The following is a 25,380-nucleotide window of genomic DNA, read 5'->3' as shown; positions in this document are numbered from 1 at the left end:
TTTATCCATTTCTTCCAGATTGTCGAATTGGTTGGCATATAGTTTTTCATAGTATTCTCTTATAATCTTTTGTATTTCTGAGGTGTCTGTTGTAACCTCTCCTCTTTCATTTCTGATTTTACTTATTTGTGCCTTCTCTCTTTTTTTCTTGGTGAGTCTAGCTAAAGGTTTGTCTATTTTGTTGATCTTTTCAAAGAACCAGCTCTTGGTTTTATTAATTTTTCTATTTTTTTGGTCTCTATTTCATTTATTTCTGCTCTGATTTTTATTATTTCCCTTCTTCTACCGATTTTGGGCTTTGTTTGTTCTTCTTTTTCCAGTTCCTTTAGGTGCATTGTTAGATTGTTTATTTGAGATTTTTCTTGTTTGTTGAGATAGGCCTGTATTGCTATAAACTTCCCTCTTAGAACCGCTTTTGCTGTATCCCATAAATTCTGGCATGTCGTATTTTCATTTTCATTTGTCTCCAGGTATTTTTTGATTTCTTCTTTGATTTCTTCGTTAACCCAGTCGTTGTTCAGTAGCATTTTGTTTAATCTCCATGTATTTGTGGCTTTTCTGATTTTCTTCCTATAGTTGATTTCTAGTTTCATACCGTTGTGGTCAGAAAAGATGCTTGGTATTATTTCAATCTTCTTAAATTTATGGAGACTTGTTTTGTGGCCTAATATGTGATCAATCCTGGAGAATGTTCCATGTGCATTTGAAAAGAACGTGTATTCTTCGGTTTTTGGATGGAATGCTCTGTATATATCTACTAGATCCATCTGTTCTAGTGTGTCGTTTAAGGCCAATGTTTCCTTATTGATCTTCTGTTTGGATGATCTATCCGTTGGTGTAAGTGGAGTGTTAAAGTCCCCTACTATTATTGTGTTACTGTCTATTTCTGTTTTTATGTCTGTTAATAATTGCTTTATATATTTAGGTGCACCTACATTGGGTGCGTAGATATTTACAAGTGTTATATCCTCTTGTTGGATTGTTCCCTTGATCATTATGTAATGCCCTTCTTTGTCTCTTTTTACAGTTTTTGTTTTAAAGTCTATTTTGTCTGATATGAGTACTGCTACCCCAGCTTTCTTTTCATTGCCATTTGCGTGGAGTATCTTTTTCCATCCCTTCACTTTCAGTTTGTGAGTGTCTTTAGGTCTGAAGTGTGTCTCTTGTATGCAGCATATATATGGGTCTTGTTTTTATCCAGTCAGCCACCCTATGCCTTTTAATTGGAGCATTTAGTCCATTGACGTTTAAAGTAGCTATTGTTAAGTTTGTACTTACTTCCATTTTTAACTTTTTTTTTTTTCCTCAGTGTTTTAGTAGTCCTTCTCTGTTCCTTACTTCTTCTATACAGAATTGATGGTCACTTTAGTTTGACCTCTGTCTGAAAGCTGTACTCTTTAACTACCCTCCTCCCTCCTTTTATGTTTTTTAAATCATATCTAACCTCTTTTTGTGCATTTGTATCCATTACGTTCTAATCGTGGAAATAGATAATTTTTCCTATTTGTGGTCTTCTCTTTTCCCCTTAAATCAGTCCCTTTAACATTTCTTGTAACACTGGTTTCTTGGTGACAAACTCCTTTAGTTTTTGCTTATCTGGGAAAATTTTGATCTCTCCTTCCATTTTGAACGATAACCTTGCTGGGTAGAGTATTCTTGGCTGGAAGGTTTTTCCTTTTAGCACTTTAAATATATCGTGCCATTCTCTTCTAGCCTGTAAGGTTTCTGCTGAGAAGTCAGCTGATAGCCTTATGGGGTTTCCTTTGTATGTAACTTGACATTCTCTTGCGGCTTTTAGGATTCTCTCTTTATCTTTAATTCTGGACATTTTAATTATGATGTGTCTTGGTGTGGGCCTCTTTGGGTTTATCTTGTTTGGGGCTCTCTGTGCCTCCTGTACCTGGATGTCTGTTTCCTTCCTTAGGTTAGGGAAGTTTTCATCTATTATTTCTTGAAATAGATTCTCTGCCCCCTTGTCTCGCTCTTCTCCTTCCGGGACACCTATAACACGGATGTTAGTGCGCTTGATGTTGTCCCAGAGGTCCCTTAGACTGTCCTCACTCTTTTTAATTCTTTTCTCTTTTACCTGTTCACCTTGGGTAATTTCTTCTAGTCTTTCTTCCAGCTCACAGATCCGAGATTTTTAAATTTTTGATGAGGTTCAATTTGATAATTTTTGCTTTGATGGTTAGTGATTTTTGACACAAATGCATTTGAAAAGTAGAGCATATTCACTCTCATATAAGACTCCTCAATGGCTTCCCATGTTTTAGGAATAAACTCTAGTCTTTACCTTTACCCTAAAAGCCCTCAACGACTTGGTCCTCAGCAACTCTCCAACGTCATCTCATATCCCTCTCCCTCTCCCGCTCTGTGCCCCCAGCACATGCATCTTCTCTCTATTCCTCAACCACATTAAGCTTGTTCCCACTTTACGGTCTTTGCACTTACTATTCCCTCTGCTGAAATGCTCCTTCCTCATCTCTCTGTATGGATGGCTCTATCCCATCCTTTAGGTCTGGGCTCAGATATTGCCTCCTCAGAAGTCTGGTCCTGACTATCTTCACTAAAGTAGCTATGCCCAATCACCGGTATACATCTCATTACCCTATTTTGTTTTCCTCATAGCACTTACCACAGAGAAATAGCTTACATATTTATTTGTTTTCTTGTTTATTGTCCATCTCTCCTATTGGAATGCCAAGTCCATGAGGGTGGGGATCTCTTTTGTCCTGTTCACCACTAGGATGGGGCAGGTTATATATTAGGTACTCAACTGTATTTGTTAAATTAATAAATGAGTCTCTTTGAAATGCTAAAGTAAGGATCCATTGAAGAGCTGGCATATTCCACAATATCTACGTGTGTGTGTGTGTGTGTGTGTGTGTGTGTGTGTGTGTGTGTAGGAGGTGGTAGAACCATCTAGGTAGTTCTGATAAACAAATTTTTAAATATTCCAAAGGTTTCACCTTAACCAGATTTTTAATTGATTTGAGGGCGTTCTTTGGATCTACATGTTTCATGCTGCATGGAACATCTGTCTGCCTTTGCACATCTTGGTTTCTCTGCCTGGAATGTTCTCTTCCTCTTCCCAGAACAAGCATCATGACCTATATGAAAACTTGGTTGACTTCTCCAGAGAGAGTTAGGGCTCCTTCCTCAGTGCTACCATCATACTTTGGTCATCCTTCTATTACAGCACTTGTCATGCTGCTTCAAAATATCTGTTTATATGACTGTCTCCATCTTTAGACTGTGAGCTTCTCAAGGGCTGGGTCATCTCTGTATCTCTAACTCTGGCAAGAGTAAGCAGTGGGCAAATATTTGTTGAATGTTGCTGTAGACTGAAAGTTTGTGTCTCCCCAAAATTCATATGTCAAATGCTAACATCCAATGTGATGGTCTTAGGAGGTGGGACTTTTGGGAAGTGACTAGGTCATGAGGGTTGGAGCCGTTATCAATGGGATTAGTCCCTTATGAAAGAGGCCCCAGGGAGCTCCTTCATTCCTTCCACCATGTGAGAGCACAGCAAAAAGACAGCTGTCTACGAACCAGGAAGCAGGCTCTCACCAGACACAGGATCTGCTGGGGCCTTCATCGTGGGCTTCCCAGCCTTAAGAACTGTGAGAAATAAATGCCTGTTGTTTATAACCCATCCAGACTGTGGTATTTTGTTACAGCAGCCCAAACAGACTAAGATAAATGTTGAATGAAGGGATAATAGTGCATGTAATAATGGTAGTATTATGTCTGAAAGAGAGGAAAAAATACATCATATAAATACACCTAGATAATGCTGTCATAAATAATATGAGCTGGATTGTTGATTGGCAGCTTAACACTATTTCCCCCTTCTATGCTTTCCCTACATCTCAGGACGTGGAAGACTAGGAACTACATTTCTAGGATCCTTATCTGCAGAGTTATATTCTATAGGATATATTCTGCAAATGAGAGGCACTTGCTCAAGATTTAAAAGGTTGAAATGATGTAGCCATTATTGTTCCTGTATAGCAGATATAATAAAGCATGAGGTCTAATAGTAGCTTCTGTGTGTCCTTCTGTGATTTAGCCATTTTTGAGCTACAAGAAGCTGAGATCATCAGTACTGATGTCCTGAGATTCTAGCATTTCTAATTTTCTTAACTCTACCTCTCTCCCTTGGCCTCCTAAAGAGTTTTGCAAGCTTTAAATACTTAGATTAGGTTTTCCTGACCAAGCACTGATACATAACAGAGTTAGTATGTGTGGAAAAAAAATTTGTGAAAGAAAAAAATGAAAGAATTGATTCCAGAATTCAGCAAACCTTCCCTCTATTAATATTTACCAAGTTGGCAATAGTTTTGAAACTGGAAAACCAATACCCGTATTATCACAAATAATGATGTACAGTTGGGATATGATCTCTGTGGGCTTTCTCAGGAGTGAATGTTTTTTCAAAAATGTTTCAATATGGAAGGAACAAGTTGAACCACAGAAGACTGAAGGGCAAGGGAAAAGCTGGCCAAATGCCTAGGAATAATTTTACTTATTGCAAAGTGCAAAACATGGAGGGTCTTTTAGCTAAATCCTTTTCATTGCACATGCCTCCCTAATAGCAAATCTCCAGAAAGTCAAAATCCCAGACCTGGAGGTAGGGGTTCTCCTGTTGGGTCATTGCTGTTGGTTCCAGTGAGGGATGCCTGGAGCATATGCATTTTACGGTCGTTGGGAAACACAATTTTACTGTCTGATGGTCTTTGTTCTGAGAAAAAAAAAAAAAAAGAAACACTTGTTTATCAATTACAAATTATCTAAATTTTTACAGCTTAGGTGTTCTTAAAAAAGACAACCACTAGGAAGTTAGCCCTTTCTAACAGAATGTTCCGCTCCTGGATGCTCAGGCTCACTCAGGTTTGGGAGCCGTGTGTGGACTGGGTGTGTGGGGTGCCATAGGGGTTTATACAGAGTTATTAACTGTGCTAACACATGGCATCTCTGCATGTTTTCAAGGTTTATGGCTTAACTAACAAGATGGAAAAAATGTATTCACCAGAATTCCAAAAGGGACTGAAGGAAGCAGCGGAGCCAATGGAGCCTTGGGAGCAGGAGAATGGGCAATGTTTTACAGGGAACCTCACAGGGTGAGGAGTGCGGGCTTTTAGGAAGGCTGGGAAGCTTGAGCACCAGAACAGAAGGATGGTGGAGGAATGCTGTGTATTGTGTGATGTAAGACATTCCTGATTCCTCAGACAAGTTACCAAAGTCATGAGCTGCTTGGCTGGAGGGACTTCTGAGAGAGGAGGTGTGCAGGGCAGAACTGAGACAGCCGTGCAGATTCATGAATGGAGAGAGGGAGAAGCAAGGAATAATAGTTGGGACTTCTCAGAGAGTGGGGGGAAGGCATTCAAGAGTCAGAGAGGTTTGGCCTAGCCCATCTGTTGAAAATCTTCCATTCCATGGAGAGCCTAGGAGATCACAGAGGCTCATTGGGAAGGGCCACATGGAGGTACACTAGTGCCTTTCTGACCAGCACTGAGAGTCCATGAGGGGTAGTGTGAAGAACACTGGAAGAGAAGACTACATAGTTAGGCTCTAGTACAAACTAACTGTGAGTCTCAGGTTTCCTCATTTACACAAGATTAAAAATTACTGCCCACAACACTGTGATATTGTAAATATGAAAAGAATTAATGAACAGCAAAGTGCTTTGTGCACAACAACTATTCCAACTCCCTGCATTGGCATCTCCCACCTATTTATGTTTCTGGACTCCTCTAACTGCCAACAAGAAACGCCATGGAGAAAGCTCTTTTCCATCATCCTCTTGGTTCAGCAGTGGATTCTATAATCTCACACCAGTTCTGCCAATGATTCAATTTCATTCATTTATGAAACACTTACTTAACACTCACACCTGTGTTAGGTGCTGGAGATACAAAAGGGAATAATAAATGATCTCTAATGTCCATCTGACTGACTTCTATGATTAACTCTCAATTGGTTCCAAACCCTGGTGGGAAAGAAGAGTATTATTTATTGAGTCCTAAAACCCCAGCAACTTACAGCCAGTTTTGGTGACAAGAGCTTGGTGAGCTCCAGACATTATCCCTAGCAGATAGCACAAGAAGCAGCCAGCTTATCATCCTGTGCCAGGGGCCACATTGTAATGACCTTCTCCAAATTACAACACTGACCCAAGTGTAAGGTGCCTTACGACTCAATTGAGTAGTATTTATTGAGCACCTACTATGTGCCTCATACTGTATTATATCCTTAGGACTGCAAAAGAAACATCAGACATGGTCTCTACCATTAAGGGGCCCACAATTTAGTTGAGGAAACATGAATAAAAGAGGAAACAATTGGAGATCAACATGTGTCAGGACTTAATCAGGTATCAAGCGGTGAGACCAGAGAAAGGAGAGGTCAAACAAAATGAGAGCAGGATTTACACGGTAGATAGGAATTCAGTTGGCCCTACAGGATGGAAGGTAATGGGGCAATATGAGAAAGACAGTGAAGGACACTTCTTCCTGGGAGAACAGTATGCCTGGAAGCCATACTTCCAGGGAAATAGCATGGTGTGTGTGTGTGTGTGTGTGTGTGTTTGTGTGTGTTGGATCATAGGGCGGGAAACCACATTGACTAGAACAGAGCTCAGTGCTAGCCTAGAATGGGGCTCAGGGTTAGGAGCTGAGCAGATGTAGAGGCAGAACATGAAGAGTCTTGATTGTGGGCAGAAAAGTTCATATCCCATTGTAGGTTCTTAGGCAGAAAGTAGCAGCAAAAAAGTCACATCCTTCTAAAAGAAGAACTGGTAAGACAGAGTATTAGATTTAGTGTTCCTTTGTAGGTAGGCAGTGGCAGCAATAGTTAAAACCACATAATGTCCATCTTGTTTACTCCTTGATTCCAGAATCAACAAAACTGGGTCCTACTTTGTACGTATTACAGGAAGCATTTGAAGAACAACAAGAATTTGACACTTACCTAGTAAGTGGAGTATAGAGGTTGCCATTGCCTTTCCAAGAGCATTGGTGGCTGTGCAGACATAGGTTCCTTCATTTTCAAGGGAAACGTTCTGCAACAACAGGGATCCATTGAAAAGCAAGGAAATATTGTCACTCAGAGATCCTCCTCTCTTCAACCAAGTTATATTAGGCTGAGGGACACCTTTGGAATAAAAACAAATATGACAAAGGCAAATTCCTTTAAGAATAGGGCCATAGAACCATATGACAGATACCATTCAGCATTTTGACCACATCAGCAAATGGGTTTAATCACATATAATAGGAAAAATGGCTATTTCTATTTCTCTAGCTCCTCTGTGTCAGGTGGGAGATCTGTTAAAGCACAGGGCTTTGGTCTACTAAGGACCTCATTGATTTAAGGATATAAGTCAAAGAATAGGGAGCCAAAGAGGGTGGGATTGCTCTGTACCAAGAAGGGAAAGAAATTTGAAGTTGAGTGGGGGTAGTGGGAGAATGGTTGGAAAAGAGAAACTGGTGAAGTTAGGTGAATGTGGAGGCAGAGACAGAGAGAGAAATGCCCAGTGGTGGGTTGTCACAAAGAAGTCTTTGGAAAACAAAAATATCTCTAATATGGGTCTTTAAGTTGTTCACTGTGCACATGCAATGAAACGTTCCTCCTTCAGGAGGAATATAAAGTCTTCAGGGAAACAGATTTTGTTCATTAATACTTTTGTAAAATTTCAGGATACAAAAAAAGGTGTTAATTTCAGGGAATAAAAAAAGGTGTTGAGTTTCAAGTCTGGGTTGACGTAGTGCGGTGCAGAGACCGCAAGCAACATCTCTGGACACAGAGGGGAGCATGAGGAATTAAAAGAATTTCTTCCCCCAAATCTTGAGAAGTCTTAGCATTTTGCTGGGCTGTGGAATGAGAAATTCAGGGGAATCTCATTTGGCTCTTAAGAGCTAGGGCAGCCTCTGAATGATGCCTGAGATCAAGCTAGGTAACTGGTTGAGGACGTCCTCCGCTCCTGCAGTGCCCTGGATGGAGAGACTGTGGCAGACACAGCAAGGCTTTCTGACAAAAAAGAGATGTCCCCACTATTATCATGACATTTGCAATGCTCCCCACTGTAGGCAAACGCATGCTCCATGAGGCACTGATTCTCGCAGTCATTCCCACGCCCTGGGAAACAGTCACTGTTAGCTCCATCTTACAGTTGAGGAAGGTGGTCAAGTCAAAACTAGGCCGGAACCTAAACACCCAGAGAAGTGCTAATCACACGTGCACGTATCTTTTCAGTTGTTTTTTCTACAAATATACACACACAGACATGTTAAGCTTTCCTAAGGTCCCCAGCTAGTAAACACTGGAGCTGGGAGTCATACCACGCAGTTTACTCCAGAACTGATCTCTTAGCCACAGTGTAGGTAGGACTTGTGTATTTCTTGATAAATTTATTCCTAGGCATCTTATAATTTTTAATGCCATAGTAAGCAGGCTCTTTAAAAATATATTTTATAGTTGTTTATTGCTTAGGACAATTAGAAAAGCTATGAACACTTGCATATTTATCTTGTATCCAGTCATCTTACTGAACTTTACTATTTTGAATAGTTTTCAATTGATTTTCTTGTTTTTTTAAGGTAAACAGTCATATCATCTGCACATAATGACAATTTTATCTCCTCTTTTCCAAGATTATACCTATAATTTCTATTCACTATTGCATTGTATTAACTAATGTCTCTAGAAGAATACTGAATAATAACAGTTACAGCAAGTATATTTGTCTTGTTTCCAACTTTAAAGGAACTATTACTAATGTTTAATCCTTAAGCGTGATGTTTGCTTTTGGTTTCTGATAGTTGTTATCAGATCAAAGAAATTTCCTTCTATTTCTAGCTTACATGGAAATTCCTAAGTCTTTGAGTTAATTTTTAGTTTAATTTGCTTATTTTAAATTAAAATATTTAAAGCTATTAATTTTCTTTTGAGTACAGCTTTGGCTATATATCTTAGATTTTGAAATGCAATACAACGATTTGCCATTATTTCATTCATTCAAAAAATGTTTATCAAGTGAGACTGTACATGAGGCTCTATGCTGGTGCTAAGAATATGATGGTGACCTAAGTTCCTCAAGAAATTTAATTTTACAAGGGAGCTTTGGAGGGAAACAGGTGACTGTAATAAAAGGAGATAAGGGCTTATGATAAAGGTAAACACTGGATGCCACTGGCACCTAGCAGCTGTAGTTCATGCAGACTGGAGAGATGGGGAAGATTCCCACATGAAGGAACATTTAAGCTAATACTTTAGGACAAGTAGGAACACATCAAGTGAAGGAGCTGGGGGTAGCGGGGAGATTGTTTTAGGTAGAAGGAACAGCATGCATAAAGGCCTAGACACAAAGGACAATATAGTGCATTTGGAGAATCATAAATTGTTTATTATGACTAGAGCTTAAAGTACATGGGGAAGGAGTGAGGACAGATGAAACTAAAGAGGTGAGCAGGTGCCCATAAAATAAAAATTTATTATCCACAGTAAGGAGTGTGGTTGAATTTATTCTAAGGGAAATAGGAAACAATTTAATTATTTTAATCCGATGAAAATATCAGACTGGTGCTTTAGAAATATCAGTTTGGATATGATGTAAGATGGGGAAGAGGGAGACAGGGTCAGGAGGACTGGTTAGGTGGTTACTGAAGCAATGGACGTGAGAGAAAGGGTGTGAAGACAAAGCTGGGGACAGTGGATCTAGAGAGAAATAGATTAACTTAGTAAATATTAGACAGGAAAAACCAACAGGACTTGGTGATTGATTTTATACGGGGGAGTAGAGGAGAAAAAGGATTTAAGGACAACATGCAGATAGAGGGTAGTGCCATTAATTGAAACAGGGAAAATGAGAGGAAGAGCAGATTTGCATGGAGTACATGATAAATTATTGTAAGCATGTTGAGACTGAGGTAGCTAAATAATATCCAGAAGCAGCTGACTCTGGATTTGGAACTCAGAAGTGTCTGGACTGGAGATATAAGTGTTAACATACAAATGATTACTGAAATCATGAAATTAAACGAAGTGATTAGCGGAGAAAGCATAGTATGAGTGCAGAAGAGGGTTCAGGATAGAACTCTGAGGAGCAGAATGATTTCCTGAGTCGCTGGGAATTGCATCTGATTTTCACTTTGACTCACATGTTACTTAGAAAGGAATTTTAAAATTTCCAAGTAGTTGGCATTTTATTCACTCAACATTTTGTAAAGGAGTTGTACCTTTAGTGCCTTGTGATCAGAAAATGTAGTCTGTACAATTTCTGTTTCTTGAAATTTCTAAGGTGTATATACAATCTTTTTTGGTAAATGTTCTATAGATACTTGAAAAGAAGGTACACTATTTCTTTTTAGGGTGTAAAGTTCAAATACATACAACAATTAAATCTTATATTCTTTTAGTATGTCTTCTTATTTATTTGTTTCTCCTTGAGCTTTCATGTCCAGAAAAAGTGCTCAAATCTATGTTTATAACAATTTTTCCTATTTTTGTTTTCATATATTATACTGTATCCAGCGCATGACAGTTCACGGTGACTATACTTTTCTGCATATTTTATTTTTTTAAATGAACATCTTTTTATCTTGTTTTTGGTCTTGAATCCTATCTTGTCTGATTTTACTATTGTGGCTGCTGATGGTTCTGTTTCTGTTTCCTTCTGCTTAATATGCTTTTGTCCAATCTTTAAAACTTTCTGTATAGTTCTATTTTGGAAATGTCTCTTGTAATAGTATATCATTAGGTTTTATTTAGAAACCCAATCTGAGAGCTTTTGCTTTTAACAGCAGTGTTGAACCTCCTTAATATTTATGGTGATTACACATGAGTTTGGGTTTACTTTTGTCATTGTTTTAGGCTTTCTGATTTTACCAGCCTTTCAATTATCCTTTCTGTGTTCCCTTTTCTCTTACAATGTGGAAACTGAATGTTGTATTTTAAGTTCCAATAATGTTACAACTTGCTTAAAAAATAAACTAGTTGACAGCAATTTGGCAAAACCTACCAAAATTACAATTGCATTTATTCTTTAATCCTTTTCTAGGAATTAATGCTACCAGTATACCTGCATACAAAATGCTCTATGCAGTTATATAAAAGCAAAAGATTGGAAACAATTTACATATCCCATAATAGGGAACCATTAACTAACTTATGGTACATCTATGCAATAAAATATCATAAGCCACTATATAAAAGAATACAAAAATTTCCTATATATTCATATATAAATATTTCTAAGAAATATTGTTCTTGATGATATATTTAAAGGACTGAAAGAAAAATACTGCCAACCAATAATATACCTAGCAAAACTGTCCTTTAGAAATGAAGGAGAAATAAAGACTTTCCCAGACAAACAAAAGCTGAGACAGTTCATCATCACTAGACCTGCCTTACAAGAAATGCTAAAGGGAATTCCTCAAGTTGAAAAGAAAGGACACAAAACAAAAACACGAAAGCACATGAAAGTATAAAACTCACTGGTAAAGGTAAACACATACATACACAGAATACTATAATATTGTAATGAGAGTGTATAAATCACTTTTAACTCTAGTATAAAAGTTAAAAAACAAAAGTAGTAAGAATAACTATACATACAAAAATTTGTTAATGAATATACAATATAAAAAGATGTAAAGTGTGACATCAATAACATAAAGTGGGAGGACGGAGAGGTAAAAGTGTAGAGTGTTTGTATATGATTGAAGTTATTCTATTATCACCTTAAAATAGACAACTATAAAATGTTTTATGTAAGCCCCATAGTAACCACCAAAAATACCTATAGTAGATACACAAAAGAAAAAGAAACAGAAATCAAAGCATATCACTATTTTAAAAAAATCAATGAATCAAAAAGGAAGACAGAAAAAGAGGAAAAGAAGGACAAAAGAACCACAAATCATACAGAAAAAAATTAACAAAATGACAATAGTAAGTCCTTACGTATCAATGATTACTTTAAACATAAATGGATTAAACTCTTCAATCAAAAGGCACAGAGTGGCTGAATTGATTAAAAGAAAAACAAGATCCAAGTACATGCTGCCCACAAGACAATCTCTTTAGAATTAAAGACACACATAGGCTGAAAGTGAAAGTATGGAAAAAAGATATTCTATGCAAATAGTAACCAAATGAGAGCAGGGTACTTATATCAGACAACATAAGTCAAAAACGGTTACAAGGTCATTGTACAAAGGTCATTATATATTGCTAACAGGGCAAATTCATCAGGAAGATACAGCAATTATGAATATACATGCACTCAACATCAGAGCATCTAAATATATAAAGCAAACATTGATAGCAATACAATAATAGCAGGAGACTTTAAGACCCCACTTTCAACAATGGATAGAACATCCAGACAGAAAATCAATCAGGAAAAGTGGACTTGAACTACACTATTGACCAAATGAACCTAACAGACATACATAGAACATTTGACCCAACAACAGCATAATACATGTTCTTCTCAAGAGCACATGAAACATTCTCCAGGCTAGGTCACATATTAGGCCACAAAACAAGTCTCAATGAATTTAAGAAGAGTGAAATCATACCAAGTATCTTTTCTAACCACAATGGAATAAAACTAGAATCAATAAATGAAGGAAAACTGGAAAATTCACAAATATGTGGAAATTAACCAACACACTATTGAGCAACTATTGGGTCAAATAAAAAGTCAAAAGGGAAATTAGAAAATATTTAATACAAATGAAAATGAAAATACAACATACCAAAACCTATGGGAGGCAGCAAAAGCAATACTAAGAGGGAAGTTTATAGCAATAAATGCCTACATCACAAAAGAAGAAAGATCTCAAGTAAACAACATAACTTTATAACTCAAGAAATTAGGAAAAGAACAAACTAAACCCAAAGTTAGAAGAAAGAAGGAAAAAGCAAAGATTAGAGAAGAAGTAAACAAAATAGAGAATAGAAAAACAATAGAAAATAGTAACAAAACTAAGAGTTGGTTTTTTGAAAAGATATACAAAACTGACAAACCCTTAGCTAGATTTACTGAAAATAGAAAGAAGACCCAAATAAAATCAGAAATGAAATAAGTGACATTATGACTGATGACACAGAACCAAAAGGATCATAAGAGACTACTATGAATAATTATACACCAAATTGGATAACCTAGAAGAAATTTATACATTCCTAGAAACATACAAACCACCAAGACTGGATCATGAAGAAATAGAAAACTTAAACAGACTTGAATCATGAATAAGGAAATTGAATCAGTAATCAAAAACCTCCCAACAAACAAAAGTCTAGGACAAGACTGCTTCACTGGTGAATTCTACCACAACTTTCAACAAGAATTAACACAATCCTTCCTAAACTCTTCCAAAAATTTAAGAAGAGGGAACACTTCCAAGCTCATTTTATGAGGCCAGCATTAGTCTAATACCAAAGCCAGACAAAAACATTACAAGAAAAGAAGACTACAGGCCAATATCCCTAATGAACACAGATGGAAAATCCTCAACCAAAATACTAGGAAATCCAATTTAACAACACATTAAAAGGATCACACACCACAAGTGGGATCTATCCCTGGGACACATGCAAATTAATTAATGTGACACACCACATTAACAGAATGAAAGATAAAAACTACATAATAACTTCAATAGATGCAGAAAAAGCATTTGACAAAATTCAACAGTCTTTCATGATAAAACAAACCAGATATAGAAGGAACTTACCTCAACATAATAAAGTCCATATATGACAACCCACAGCTAACATTATATTCCAAGGTGAATAACTGAAAGTTTTTCCTCTAAGATCAGGAACAAGACAAGTATGCCCACTCTTGCCACTTCTATTCAATATAGTACTGGAAGTCCTAGTCAGAGCATTTAGGCAAGAAAAAGAAATAAAAGGAATTGGAAAGGAAGAAGGTAAAATTATGTCTGCTTGCAGATGACATTATCTTTTACGTAGAAAATCCTAAAGAGTCCACAAAAAACCTGTTAGAACTAATAAACAAATTCAGTAGAGTTGCAGGATACAAAATCAACATACAAAAATAAGTTGCATTTCTACACACTAACAACGAACTATCTGAAAAGGAAATTAAGAAAACAATCCCATTTACAATAGCATCAAAAAGAATAAAATATGGGCTGGCCTGGTGGCATAGCGGTTAAGTTCGCATGTTCCACTTCGGTGCCCCAGGGTTCGCTGGTTCAGATCCTGGGTGCAGACCTACTCACTGCTCATCAAGCCATGCTGAGGTGGTGTCCCACATAGAAGAATTAGAATGACCTACAACTAGGATATACAACTACATACTGGGGCTTTGGGGAGAAAAAAGTAAAAAGAGGATGATTGGCGATAGATGTTAGCTCAGGGCCAATCTTCCTCAGAAAAAATAGCAGGGGCTGGCCCGGTGGTGCAGCGGTTAAGTGCGCATGCTCCACTGCGGCGGCCCGAGGGTTTGCAGGTTCGGATCCTGGGCGCGCACTGACGCACCACTCGTCAATGCATGCTGTGGTGGCATCCCATATAAAGTAGAGGAAGATCAGCACAGATGTTAGCTCAGGGCCAATCTTCCTTGGCAAAAAGAGGAGGATTGGCATCAGATGTTAGCTCAGCACTGATCTTCATCACAAAAAAAAAAAAGCAGATTATATTTGGAGAGTATCAGTTAAAAATTTATGGTTCAGAATATTAAAAAAAAAGAGTAAAATACTCAGAAATAAACTTAACCAAGGGGGTGAAAAACTTGCACACAGAAAAGTACAAAATATTGATGAAAGAAATTAAAGAAGACAGAAATAAATGGAAAAGCATACCATGTTCATGGATTGGAAGACTTAATATTGTTAAAAGGTCCATACTACCCAAAGCTATCTACAAATTCATTGCCATCCGCATCAAAATCCCAATGGCATTTTTTTAACAGAAATAGAAAAAACAATCCTAAAATTCATATGGAACCACAGAAGACACTGAATAGCCAAAGAAATCTTGAGAAAGAAGAACAAAGCTAGAGGCATCACACTTCCAGATTTCAAAATATCTTATGAAGCTACAGTCACTAAAACATTATAGTACTGGCATAAAGACAGACAAATAGACCAATGGAACAGAAAAGAGAACCCAGAATTAAATCCATGCATATACAGTCAACTGATCTTTGACAAGGGTGCCAAGAATACACAAAGGTGAAAAGACAGTCTCTTCAACAAATGGTGTTTGGAAAATTGCAAAAGATTGAAATTGGACTCATACACAAAAATAAACCAAAAGAAATAATAAAATGGATTAAAGACAAACATAAGACCTGAAACTGTAAAACTCAGAAGAAAACATAGGAGAAAAGCTTCTTGACATTGGTCTGGCAATGATATCTTGGATCACCAAAAGCACAGGCAACAAAAGCAAAAATAGACAAGTGGGACTACATCAAACTATAAAGTTTCTGTACAGCAAAGGAAACAAAATGAAAAGGCAACCTGGAGAATGGAAGAAAATATTTGCAAGCCATCTATCTGATAAGGGGTTAATATCCGAAATATAGAAGGAACTCATACAGCTCAATAGCAAAAAACCAAATAACCCAATTTAAAAATGGGCAAAGGACTTGAAAAGACATTTCTCCAAAGAAGACATACAAATGGCCAACAAGTATATGAAAATATGCTCAAGGTTGCCAATCATCAGGGAAATGTAAATCAAAAGCACAATGGGATATCACCACATAACTGTTAAGATGGCTATTATCAAAAAAACAAAAGATAATGAGTGTTAGCAAGATTGTGGAGAAATTAGAACACTTCTACCCTGTTGGTGGAAATGTAAAATGGGACAGCTGTTATGGAAAGTAGTATGGAGGTTCCTCAAAAAATTTAAAAAATAGAACTACCATATGATCCAGCAATCCCATTTCAGAGTATAGTATATATCCAAAAGAATTGAAATTAGCATCTCAGATATCTGCACTCCCATGTTCACTGCAGCATTATTCACAATAGCCAAGATATGGAAACAACCCAGATGTGTATCAACAGATGAATGGATCAAGAAAATGTGGTATATACATATAATGGAATATTATTCAGCCTTAAAAAAGAATAAAATTCTGCCATTTGTGACAATATGGATGAACCTGGAGGACATTATAGCTAAAAGTCACAAGCAGGTCACAGAAGAACAAATACTACATGATTCCGCTTCTATGAGCTTGACTAAAATAGTCAAGCTCATAGAAGCAGAGAATAGAATGGTGGTTACCAGGGGCTGAGGGGAGGGAGAAATGGGGAGTTGTGGTTCAATTGGTATTAAGTTTCAGTTATGCAAGATGAATTCGTTCTAGAGGTTTGCTGTACGGCATAGTGCTTATTGTCAACAATACTGTATGATGCACTTAAACATTTGTTAAGAGGGTAGATCTCGTGTTAAATGTTGTTACCACAAAAAATGGGGGACCCAAGGAAAGTTTTGGAGGTGATAGATATCTTTATTACCTTGATTGTGATGATGGTTTATACAGATGTCTAAACTCATCAAATTTTATACATTAAGTATGTGCAATTTTTTGTATTTCAATTATACCTCAGTAACACTGCTTTCTAAAACAAAGAAATATTGTTCTCAACTGAAAAATGCAACGGATAGGACTGTGTGTTGAGTATACTTACTTTACATAAGAAAGAGGAAAAAATAATAAGTATTCATGTTTGCATAGAGAATCTCTGCAGGGATACATAAGAATCGAATGTGTTGACTGGGCGTGTAGGGTACAGGTGTGGGAGAAAGGGTGGAAGAGGGGGCGATGGGAACACGAGCAGGAGCAAGACTTTTCATTCTATGATATCTTTTGACTGAATGTCTTACCTATCCCCAAAGTTTACAAAGCTAGTTAAAAAACTTAAACATTTCTGATTATCAATGTTATGAATAAAACTATATCTCCTAGCTCCCCAATTCTTCTTCTGGGTTGAGAAAATGTGAAGCTTTTTCTTCCAACTTCTATCTCCCTTTTTTTTTTTTTTAAATTTGCTGATATAACATGATATTTGAAATTCAGATCATCTTATATCATTATTTTTCATTCTATATTTTCTTTTAAAGATTCTTTTTTGAGACTTACAATCTATTTTTAAGCCACTAAAACAAACTTTTAAATTCTATATTTAAGTTGTTTTAATGTTTTATTATGATTCCTTTTATATTGCAATGTCTCCAAGAACATAATTAAGATTCACTTCTTGGTTGACAGTGGCCCATCTTGGAATATCTTTCCCACAAAGGTAAGTCAGCGAGTAGGATAGATTATGAATCCTCGAATGTCTAGGAATGTTTTCTCTTCTCCTCACTAAGAAACAGCTTAGCAGGCCACAGAGTGTTGTCACTTTTTTCCTCAACAATTTGCTCATGCCATCCACTGCCATGTGGACTTCAATGTTTTGAAGAAGTCTGAGGCAAGACTATTTATTATTCTCTTTTAAGTAATCTATTATTGTTGTTTATTTCCTTTTTTCCTTTCTGGATACCTGTAGGATTCTTTTTATGATCTAAAATTTTCAAAAATTTTGCCAGGACACTATCAGGAGATAGTATTAATTTCTCATTAATTTTGCCTGGAACACTCTGGGGCATTCAATTTGCAAACTACAGTCTTTTTTTCCACTCAGTAAAACTTTCTTCCCTTATCCTCCCTCCCTCCCTCCCTCCCTCTCACCTTCCTCCCTCCTTCTCTCCTCCCTTCCTCCCTCCCTTCCTCCCTCCCTCCTTCTCTTCCCTCCCTCCTTCTCTTCCCTCCCTCCCTCCCTTCCTTCCTCCCTCCCTCCCTCCTTCTCTCCTCCCTCCCTCCCTCCTTCCTTCTCTCCTCCCTCCCTCCCTTCCTCCCTCCTTCTCTCCTCCCTCCTTCCCTCCCCCTCCCTCCCTCCCTCCTTCTCTCCTCCCTCCCTCCTTTCCTTCCTCCCTCCCTCCCTCCTTCCTCCTTCTCTTCCCTGCCTCCCTCCCTCCCTCCCTCCTTCCTCCTTCTCTTCCCTGCCTCCCTCCCTCCCTCCCTTCCTTCTCTTCCCTCCCTCCCTCCTTCTCTTCCCTCCCTCCCTCCCTTCTCTTCCCTCCCTCCTTCTCTTCCCTCCCTCCCTCCCTCCCTCCCTTCCTTCTCTTCCCTCCCTCCTCTTCCCTCCCTCCCTCCCTTCTTCTCTCTTCCCTCCCTCCCTCCTTCTCTTCCCTCCTTCTCTCCTTCTCTTCCCTCCCTCCCTCCCTTCCTTCCCCCCTCCCTCCCTCCCTTCCCTCTCTAAATTCTGTGTCCGCTCCTTTTGCTCCATTCTCTTGCTCAGGAACACCAATTATGTGATTGTTAATCTCTCTTCCTCATGTTCATTACCCTATACATCACTGGGTTTTTTTCTCTGCATTTTGCAAGAAATTCTCAAGCTTGCTCCTATTTCACTCTTTTCATTTTATGTAGAGTGTTTGGTTTACTGCTAATGTTGATTTTATTTCTGTGATTGATTTTTAAAACTCTTTCCAGCTCTATTTTTATTTCTGCCTCTCTTTCAGCCAGATTTTTCCCCAGCTTTACTGAGATATAATTGACATATAACATTGTGTAAGTTTAAGGTGTACAATATATTGATTTGATACACAGATATATTGCAAAATGAATACCATCATAGTGTTAGCTAACACCTGCATCACATCACATAATTACTATTTCTTTTTTGTGGTGAGAACGTTTAAGATCTACTCTCTTAGCAACTTTCAACAGTTTTATTTTTTTTTTAATTTCTCTTTGTTTTCATCTTGCTTTTCTAGATTTTACTGGGAACACAACACATATACACCATAAGATTTACTTTTTTGATATAGTGGATGGTCTTCACGTGCCTCTTGAATGCTAGTTCAATGTCTTTTTTTTTTTTTTGGGCAATCTTCCTCTTTTTTTTGCTTGAGGAAGATTAGCCCTGAGGTAACATCTGTGCCCATCTTCCTCTATTTTTTGCCTCCATAGCATGGCTGATGAGTGGTGTAGGTCCACGTCTGGGATCCAAACCTGCAAACCCGGGTGGCTGAAGTGGATGTGCAGAACTTGAACCACTCGTCCACGAGGCTGGTCCCTTAATGTCATTTTTGCTGCATAACCTCAGTGTTCTGACTCAGAGCTCTAACGAGCAGAAATTCCTTTCGGTCTTACATTGGTCCAGAGTAGCATTTCTGTTCCCAGTGCTGTCGATACTTGGTATCTCTTTTATACACTTACTATTATTTCAAATGGTAACATTACGAAGGGCAAATTAGCCATCCCTATTTTCTGCCTAAAGACGACAGAAGTGAATTTGTGGTTTTCTGAAGGTCTCAGACATATTTCTCAAAAATAACAAGAGTGAAGGCAAGAGACTGTGTTAAATTTTCTCTTGGGATCCCTTTCAGCTCTAAGATACGTGTGAGATATATTCATTCATTCATCCATCCTTCTATATATTTATTCACCTCATTTTGATTATGTGCCTTCTTTGACCAGCACTCTTTTATAGCATCATTACTGCATTAACCTTGGGTCTCCCCAGTAGATTGTGAGGCTAGTGCCTGGCAAAGAGTAGACACATGAATATTTGCTGACTGCATAAGTGAATGAACTATGGACTAGATCTACTAGAAGAAAATTATTATATCCCAAAGATACATCAGTGTGATTTTTTGGTTATTCATTCCAATGTTTTCTTTCAAACAGCAAAAATAATAAAATATTGACTCTATGGTAAAATCCTCATAAATTCAGACACTATTATTTTGGAATCCATGATAATTTAGAGAAGTGCTGTATTAGCAGGAAGAAAATAATTGCCTTAAATATTTCGAGTGAAAAAGTGCACATCATTTCAGAAATCCCTTCAAACACTTCACTAGCCTCCATATATGTAAATTTAAATTGTTGTTTATTAATTGAAGGAGATTCCTTTAGGACCCCTACTTAGTAATTCTCTCTTAAGTGACTGAACACTTTTGAAAGCAACATATAAGTTTGAAAACATTTTACAATTCAAAGATCTTCATTAATTCAGACTAACCACCTACAATTAGTCCAGATTAATGGGTTTTTTCTCAAGTTATAGAACCTCTTACAGTGAGAGACCCTGAAGCATTTCAGATGCATTGGCTCCTTCATTATGTGTCCATGATAAGAAGCATATAAGCAACAGTGTTGTCAATTCTAAATTGAAAAGAGGTTTCCAAAGGCTTTCAGCCAGGCTAAACAAGCCACATGGAGGTCTCAGGAGAGAGTATTCCAGGCAGAGGGAGCAGCATGCGTCTCGGCCCTGAAGTAGGGTTCTTAACATGGAGTCCATGAACCTGACGTGGGTCCACAGATGGACTTCAGGGGTCTGTGACCTTTTCACTAAACCCTAGCTGAGATCTAGCATTTCCATCAACTATGAACATAAGCAACAAATCAAGGCAGCAGTATCTTTGACTTTGCTACCAATGGAAATCGCAGATACTTTGGTATCACATTACAATTGTTACAGATATCTCAAAATATGTTTTATACCATCACTACTTCAAAATTATGGTAATTATTGGACCTAATGTTAGATTTTGAATTGAATGCATTAGTAAAGAAGCACATATATTATTAGATCACACATTTGATTTATTAATACTTTATCTGTATTTTGATAATTGGTTTTCTTTATAATATGATGTATTTTATTTTCTGCATTTAAAAATATTATTCTGAGAAGCAGACCCATAGGCTTCATCAGACTGGAGTCTAGAGCACATTCCTCCTATTTTGGAGGACTATGAAAGAACACTGCAGCTGCAGGGATGTGAGCAAGGGAGGTGAGGAGGAGACAAGGTCAGAGGAGTGGCAGGTGGGAGGGGCTCAGATCACAGAGAGCCTGACAGGTGACTGGAAGGCTGTGGCTTTTATTCTAAAGGCTTTGAGGAGTGACAGGCTCTGACTCATACTTTTAGAGGATTGTTCTGACTGCTGCGTTGAGAAGAGATTGTAGGGTGCAAGGGCAGACGTAGGGAGACCAGTGAGGAGGCAGTTCTAACAATCCAGCCTAGAGACGACCGTGCCTCGGACCAGTGTGGTAGCAACAGGAGTGGTGAGAAACGGTCAGATTCTGGATATATTTTGAAGGTGGATATATTTTGAAGGATTTGACTGGGGGATGGGGAGTTGCCAGAGAGAGGGGTGTGTGAGAGAGAAAAGCAGGTCAAAAATGATACCAAGCTTTTTGGCTCAAGCAACTGAAATAACAGCATTGCCACTCTCTGAGATAAGAAACTCTGTGAACGAAGCAAGTCTGGGAGCAAAACTCAGGAGTTCAGTTTCGAGTATGTGAGGTTTGAAACACCTGATATTCCCACGGAGATGCCGAGCAGGCACTTGGATCTTGGTTCACCTGGAGCTTAGAGGAAAGGTCTCGGCTGGATATACAAATTTAGGAGTTGTCAGCATATAGATGACATTCGAATCCTTGAGCGTGGATACGACCGATAACGGAGTGAGTACAGCTAGAGAACGGAACAAGTCTGAGGACAAGTCCTGGGGTATTTCAACTTAGAGATCAGAGACAAGAGGCGAAACCAGCAGAGGGGGCTGAAAAGGAGCAGGTGATCCGGTGGGAGCAGAGCTGAGAGAGTGGTTTCCCAGAAGTCAAGAAGAACGTATTTCAAGAAGGGGGAGTAAACAATGGTCAAATGCAATCATTGTCGAATGGCAAAGTAAAAGGTCTGAGAATTGCCCACTGAATTTAGCAGTGCACACACTTACACGGTGGGCCTGTTGGTAATCTTGACCACAGCTATAGAGGTGGAGTGGTGCGGACAATGCTTGGCTGGAGTGAGTTCAAGAGAGAACAAGGAGATGAAACTGGAGATGCTATAGACTGCCCTTGAGGTGTTTTGCTACGAATGGAAACTGAGAAATGAGGCAGTAGCTGGAGGGGGATGTGGAGTCAGGGCAGGGTGTTTAAAGATGGCTTCACTCACCTGGAATCTGCCAAGTCTTCCTAACTGGTCTCCCTGTTTCCACCCATGCCCTCCTTTCACTCTTTGATTTCCTACAGTGGATTTTCAACACAATAGCTGGAGTGTTTCTTTTAAAATGTAAGTCAGATCATGTCATTTTTCTGCTCAGAATCCTCCAACGGCTTCCATCTCACTCAGAATAAAAAACAAAGTGCTTATGATGGCTTATGTGACACTCTGTGATCTGTTCCTACTCCCCCAAACGACCACAAAATACAGAAATAAAGAGCAAAGAGCCAGAGAGAGACAGATTCTTGATGAAATTATTTATGTTCCGGGATACAGATATGTCCAAAGTCAGCTGCACCCTTGGACTTTTCAGTTTCATGAGCCAGTAATTTCTCCATTTTTCTTAAGCCAGTTCAAGGTGGTTCTCTGACCCTTGTAACCATGGGAGTCTGAACTAAAAACTTAGGTATGAAAACAACTCACATGGCCAAATGGCCACCCCAGCATGTGCTTCTCGGAACAAACTGACACAATTACGTTCCAAAAGAAAATCTTGGAAATGGGAAGTTCGCAATGAAGAGAGTGGAAGCACACTGCGGTATGGACCAAGTTCTTTCTTCTCACTCTACACTGACCTGGGCAATTTCATCTGCTCTTAGGAATACAGTGATAATTCTCGTGCTGAAAACTCCCACATCTACCTATCCAATCTTAACTTCTCCCTTGAGTTCAAAACTAACGGTCTCCTGGACATCTCCCTTCAGCCTGTCCCACGGGCGCCTCAAATTCACTAAGTCCCACAGCAAATTCCATCTCCCTCTCCTCTCACCTCCTCACGTGCTTGCTCCCTCTCCTCATTACAGTGTCCCATCAATCCAATCACTCCACCTCGGACCCCCAGAGCCTTTCCTGCCTCTCACCTTTTCATCCTCTATGTTTAATTTGCTACTAAGTTTTTAAAAAAGCAATTCTAACTTAGAACTCTCTTGGATCAGTCTGCTGGAGCTTAGGCTATAGTTCTTGCTTTAATTACTGAGATAACCTTTTAGCTGGCTTCCCTACCTCCAAACAATTCTTCATGCAAGGTCAGAGGGAGCAAAGTGTTGCACCCTGACTGCCCACAGAAGCATGTGGCCCGGGCATCGTCAGTTCTGCATCACATAGCTCTAACCGCACTCCTAGCTTCACCTCCTAGCCCTCCTGCCCTGTCCCTCCCGCCACAGACTTCACAATGTAGGCAATTCAGTGTCCTGTCAACAAGCTTGCCCTTGTCTGTCATCTGTTCTTGCTCATGCTTTTTACCGTGTCTGGAATGTTCCTACCTTCTCGTCTTGGCACACTCCTCTTCATGGCCCTGTTCACATCTCATGGGAAGCCCTCAGAGACCTCTGACACAGAGCTGCTTGTATACCCCTCCCAGTTCCTACAGAGTTTTGTTCATATTGATGCGGTTGCATTTACATTATGTCAGGGTCAGTATTGTATCTTTCTGGGAGTTCCTGGTTGTCAGCTGGGCATGTAGGAGATGCTCAGTAAGAGTTTGCCGAATTGAAAGTGTTCACAACTCTTGTCACAGACTGGATGTTTATGTCCCCCTGCCCCCAACAAATTCATATGTTGAACCCATAACCCCCCAGTATGATGGTATTTGAAGATGGGGCTTTTGGAAGATAATTAGGTTTAGATGAGGTCATGAGGGTAGGGGCCCCATGATAGGATTATAGCCCTTATAAAAAGAGGGAGGGACCAAAGTTTGCTCTCTCTTTCTCTCTCTCTTCATCATGTGAGGAAACAGCGAGAAGACAGCTGTCTGTAAGCCAAGAAGGGGGTCTTACCAGACGCTGAGTCTGCTGGCACCTTGATCTTGGACTTCCCAGCCTCCAGAACTGTGAGAAGTAAATGTCTGCTGTTTAAGCGCCCCTGTCTGTGGTATTTTGGTAACAGCAGCCCGAGCTGACTGAGATGGCCCTAGAGGAGTGTTTGACTTTGGGGATGCTGCCTGTCACTGGCTCACCTGTCCTCAAGGCCTCATGACACATGTTCTGCTGCACTTACGCCCCTGGCTAGGTGAGGTGTTGTGATGCATCAGAGGGAGACTTCAAGAGAAGGATGTCACCTTAGAGCATCTAGTGGGCACAGCCCCGATTCCTGCAGTGCTGCCCTGCTCTGGCTGCCCAGCCCAGAGTGACCTGGCTCTGCTCACCACCCTGGGCTCCTGACAGGCTTCCAAAGCCCTGTGCAACTCAGCTAACTGGCCGTCTAAGCCGCAGGGCATTCCATAAGGGGAATTAGCTCCCGTATCAGGTGCTCCCTAGAGACACTCCCACCTCAGCAGCTCTGAAATGCAGAGCCAGGCTACTGAGGATGGTGGTGTGAACACTGCGCTTGGGAAGCCTGCAGTTCATCTCAGCAGAACTTACTGCTCAGCAGAAATTTTAAAAAAAAGAAAAGAAAAACTCCCCAATGTGATTTTTTTGAGTCCACTTTGGTCACTAGTTATTCTCATGCTCTATTACATCCCAGTTGCTTTAAGTCCCTCAAGCCTTTGCTTTTGTCATTCAGTGTAGGGGACAACATAAATGACCCCGACTCCCCTACATCTCTAAGTAATCAAGAATTCATCCATCCAATGGAATATTCTGTAAGTGCCTACTGTGCGCGAGCATTCTTCGAGGTGCTGGCATCATAGCTTCGTTGGAATGTTGAACGTCAGCTTCTCCCACCTTCAGGCTCTCAGGAGCATAACGCAAGGTAAGACTCCTCTCAGGAGTCTGCTTCTTCCTTCAGCAATCTAATAAGACATACTCTGAAAGCCTCTGACTTAGCATGAGGCCACAGGCAAAAATCAGCCAGCAAGCTTCTTCAGTGCTGGGACATGCAGATTCGCCCCAGGAGCTCCAGAGCAGTGCCTTACACACAGCAGGCTTGGTGAAGTAAAGTGAAGAGAACAAACTACCAGTCAGAGAAATTGTTTTGCTCTATATAACTCCAGCTGGTTTCTAAAGAGAATGGATGCTTTTCCTTCAGAACATCTTGGAAGGTTTAGACACGAGCATTTGTAGATAAGAGCTGCAGAACAGGGAGAGAAGAATTTAGAGTTCCTATGGCAATCCAAGGAGGTTGGGGTGAGGAAAGGAAGGATGGGAGTGAGGGAGAACAGGGAGTAGAAGGGCTTGGTGATGGGATGACTTTGCCATGATCCCCAAATCTTTGGCCCTGCGTAAAAAAATCTGCCAAATGCTTGGTATCGATGGATGTCTTGCTATGAGTAGAGACCAGTCAAGGAACTGAGTTTTGCATTCTGGTTGATGGAGGGCGAAAGAGAGACCATACCCGGTCAGTGCAAGAAGGAGCCAGAGGTAGAGGGCCCAGGCCAGT

The 25,380-nt window shown here is 39.4% G+C and overlaps 1 protein-coding gene across 1 annotated transcript in view; it reads right to left on the bottom strand.

Moving 5' to 3' along the window:
- The window catches only part of ADAMTSL3 (ADAMTS like 3), a 366,781-nt gene that overhangs the window by 26,793 nt on the left and 314,608 nt on the right, over positions 1-25,380 (bottom strand). Inside the window, exons 24-25 of the mRNA XM_087429032.1 lie at positions 6,973-7,155; positions 4,628-4,744 (exon numbers count right to left, since the gene is read on the bottom strand). Coding sequence (XP_087285158.1) covers positions 4,628-4,744; positions 6,973-7,155 — 300 coding nt within the window. The remainder of the gene's footprint in view (positions 1-4,627; positions 4,745-6,972; positions 7,156-25,380) is intronic.

This window comes from Ceratotherium simum, chromosome 3, assembly GCF_057802395.1.
Source record: "Ceratotherium simum simum isolate JZ-2026a chromosome 3, ASM5780239v1, whole genome shotgun sequence".
NCBI lineage: Eukaryota > Metazoa > Chordata > Mammalia > Perissodactyla > Rhinocerotidae > Ceratotherium > Ceratotherium simum.
Note: the sequence above shows the minus strand (reverse complement) of the source record. Positions and strands in the feature narration are given on the sequence as shown.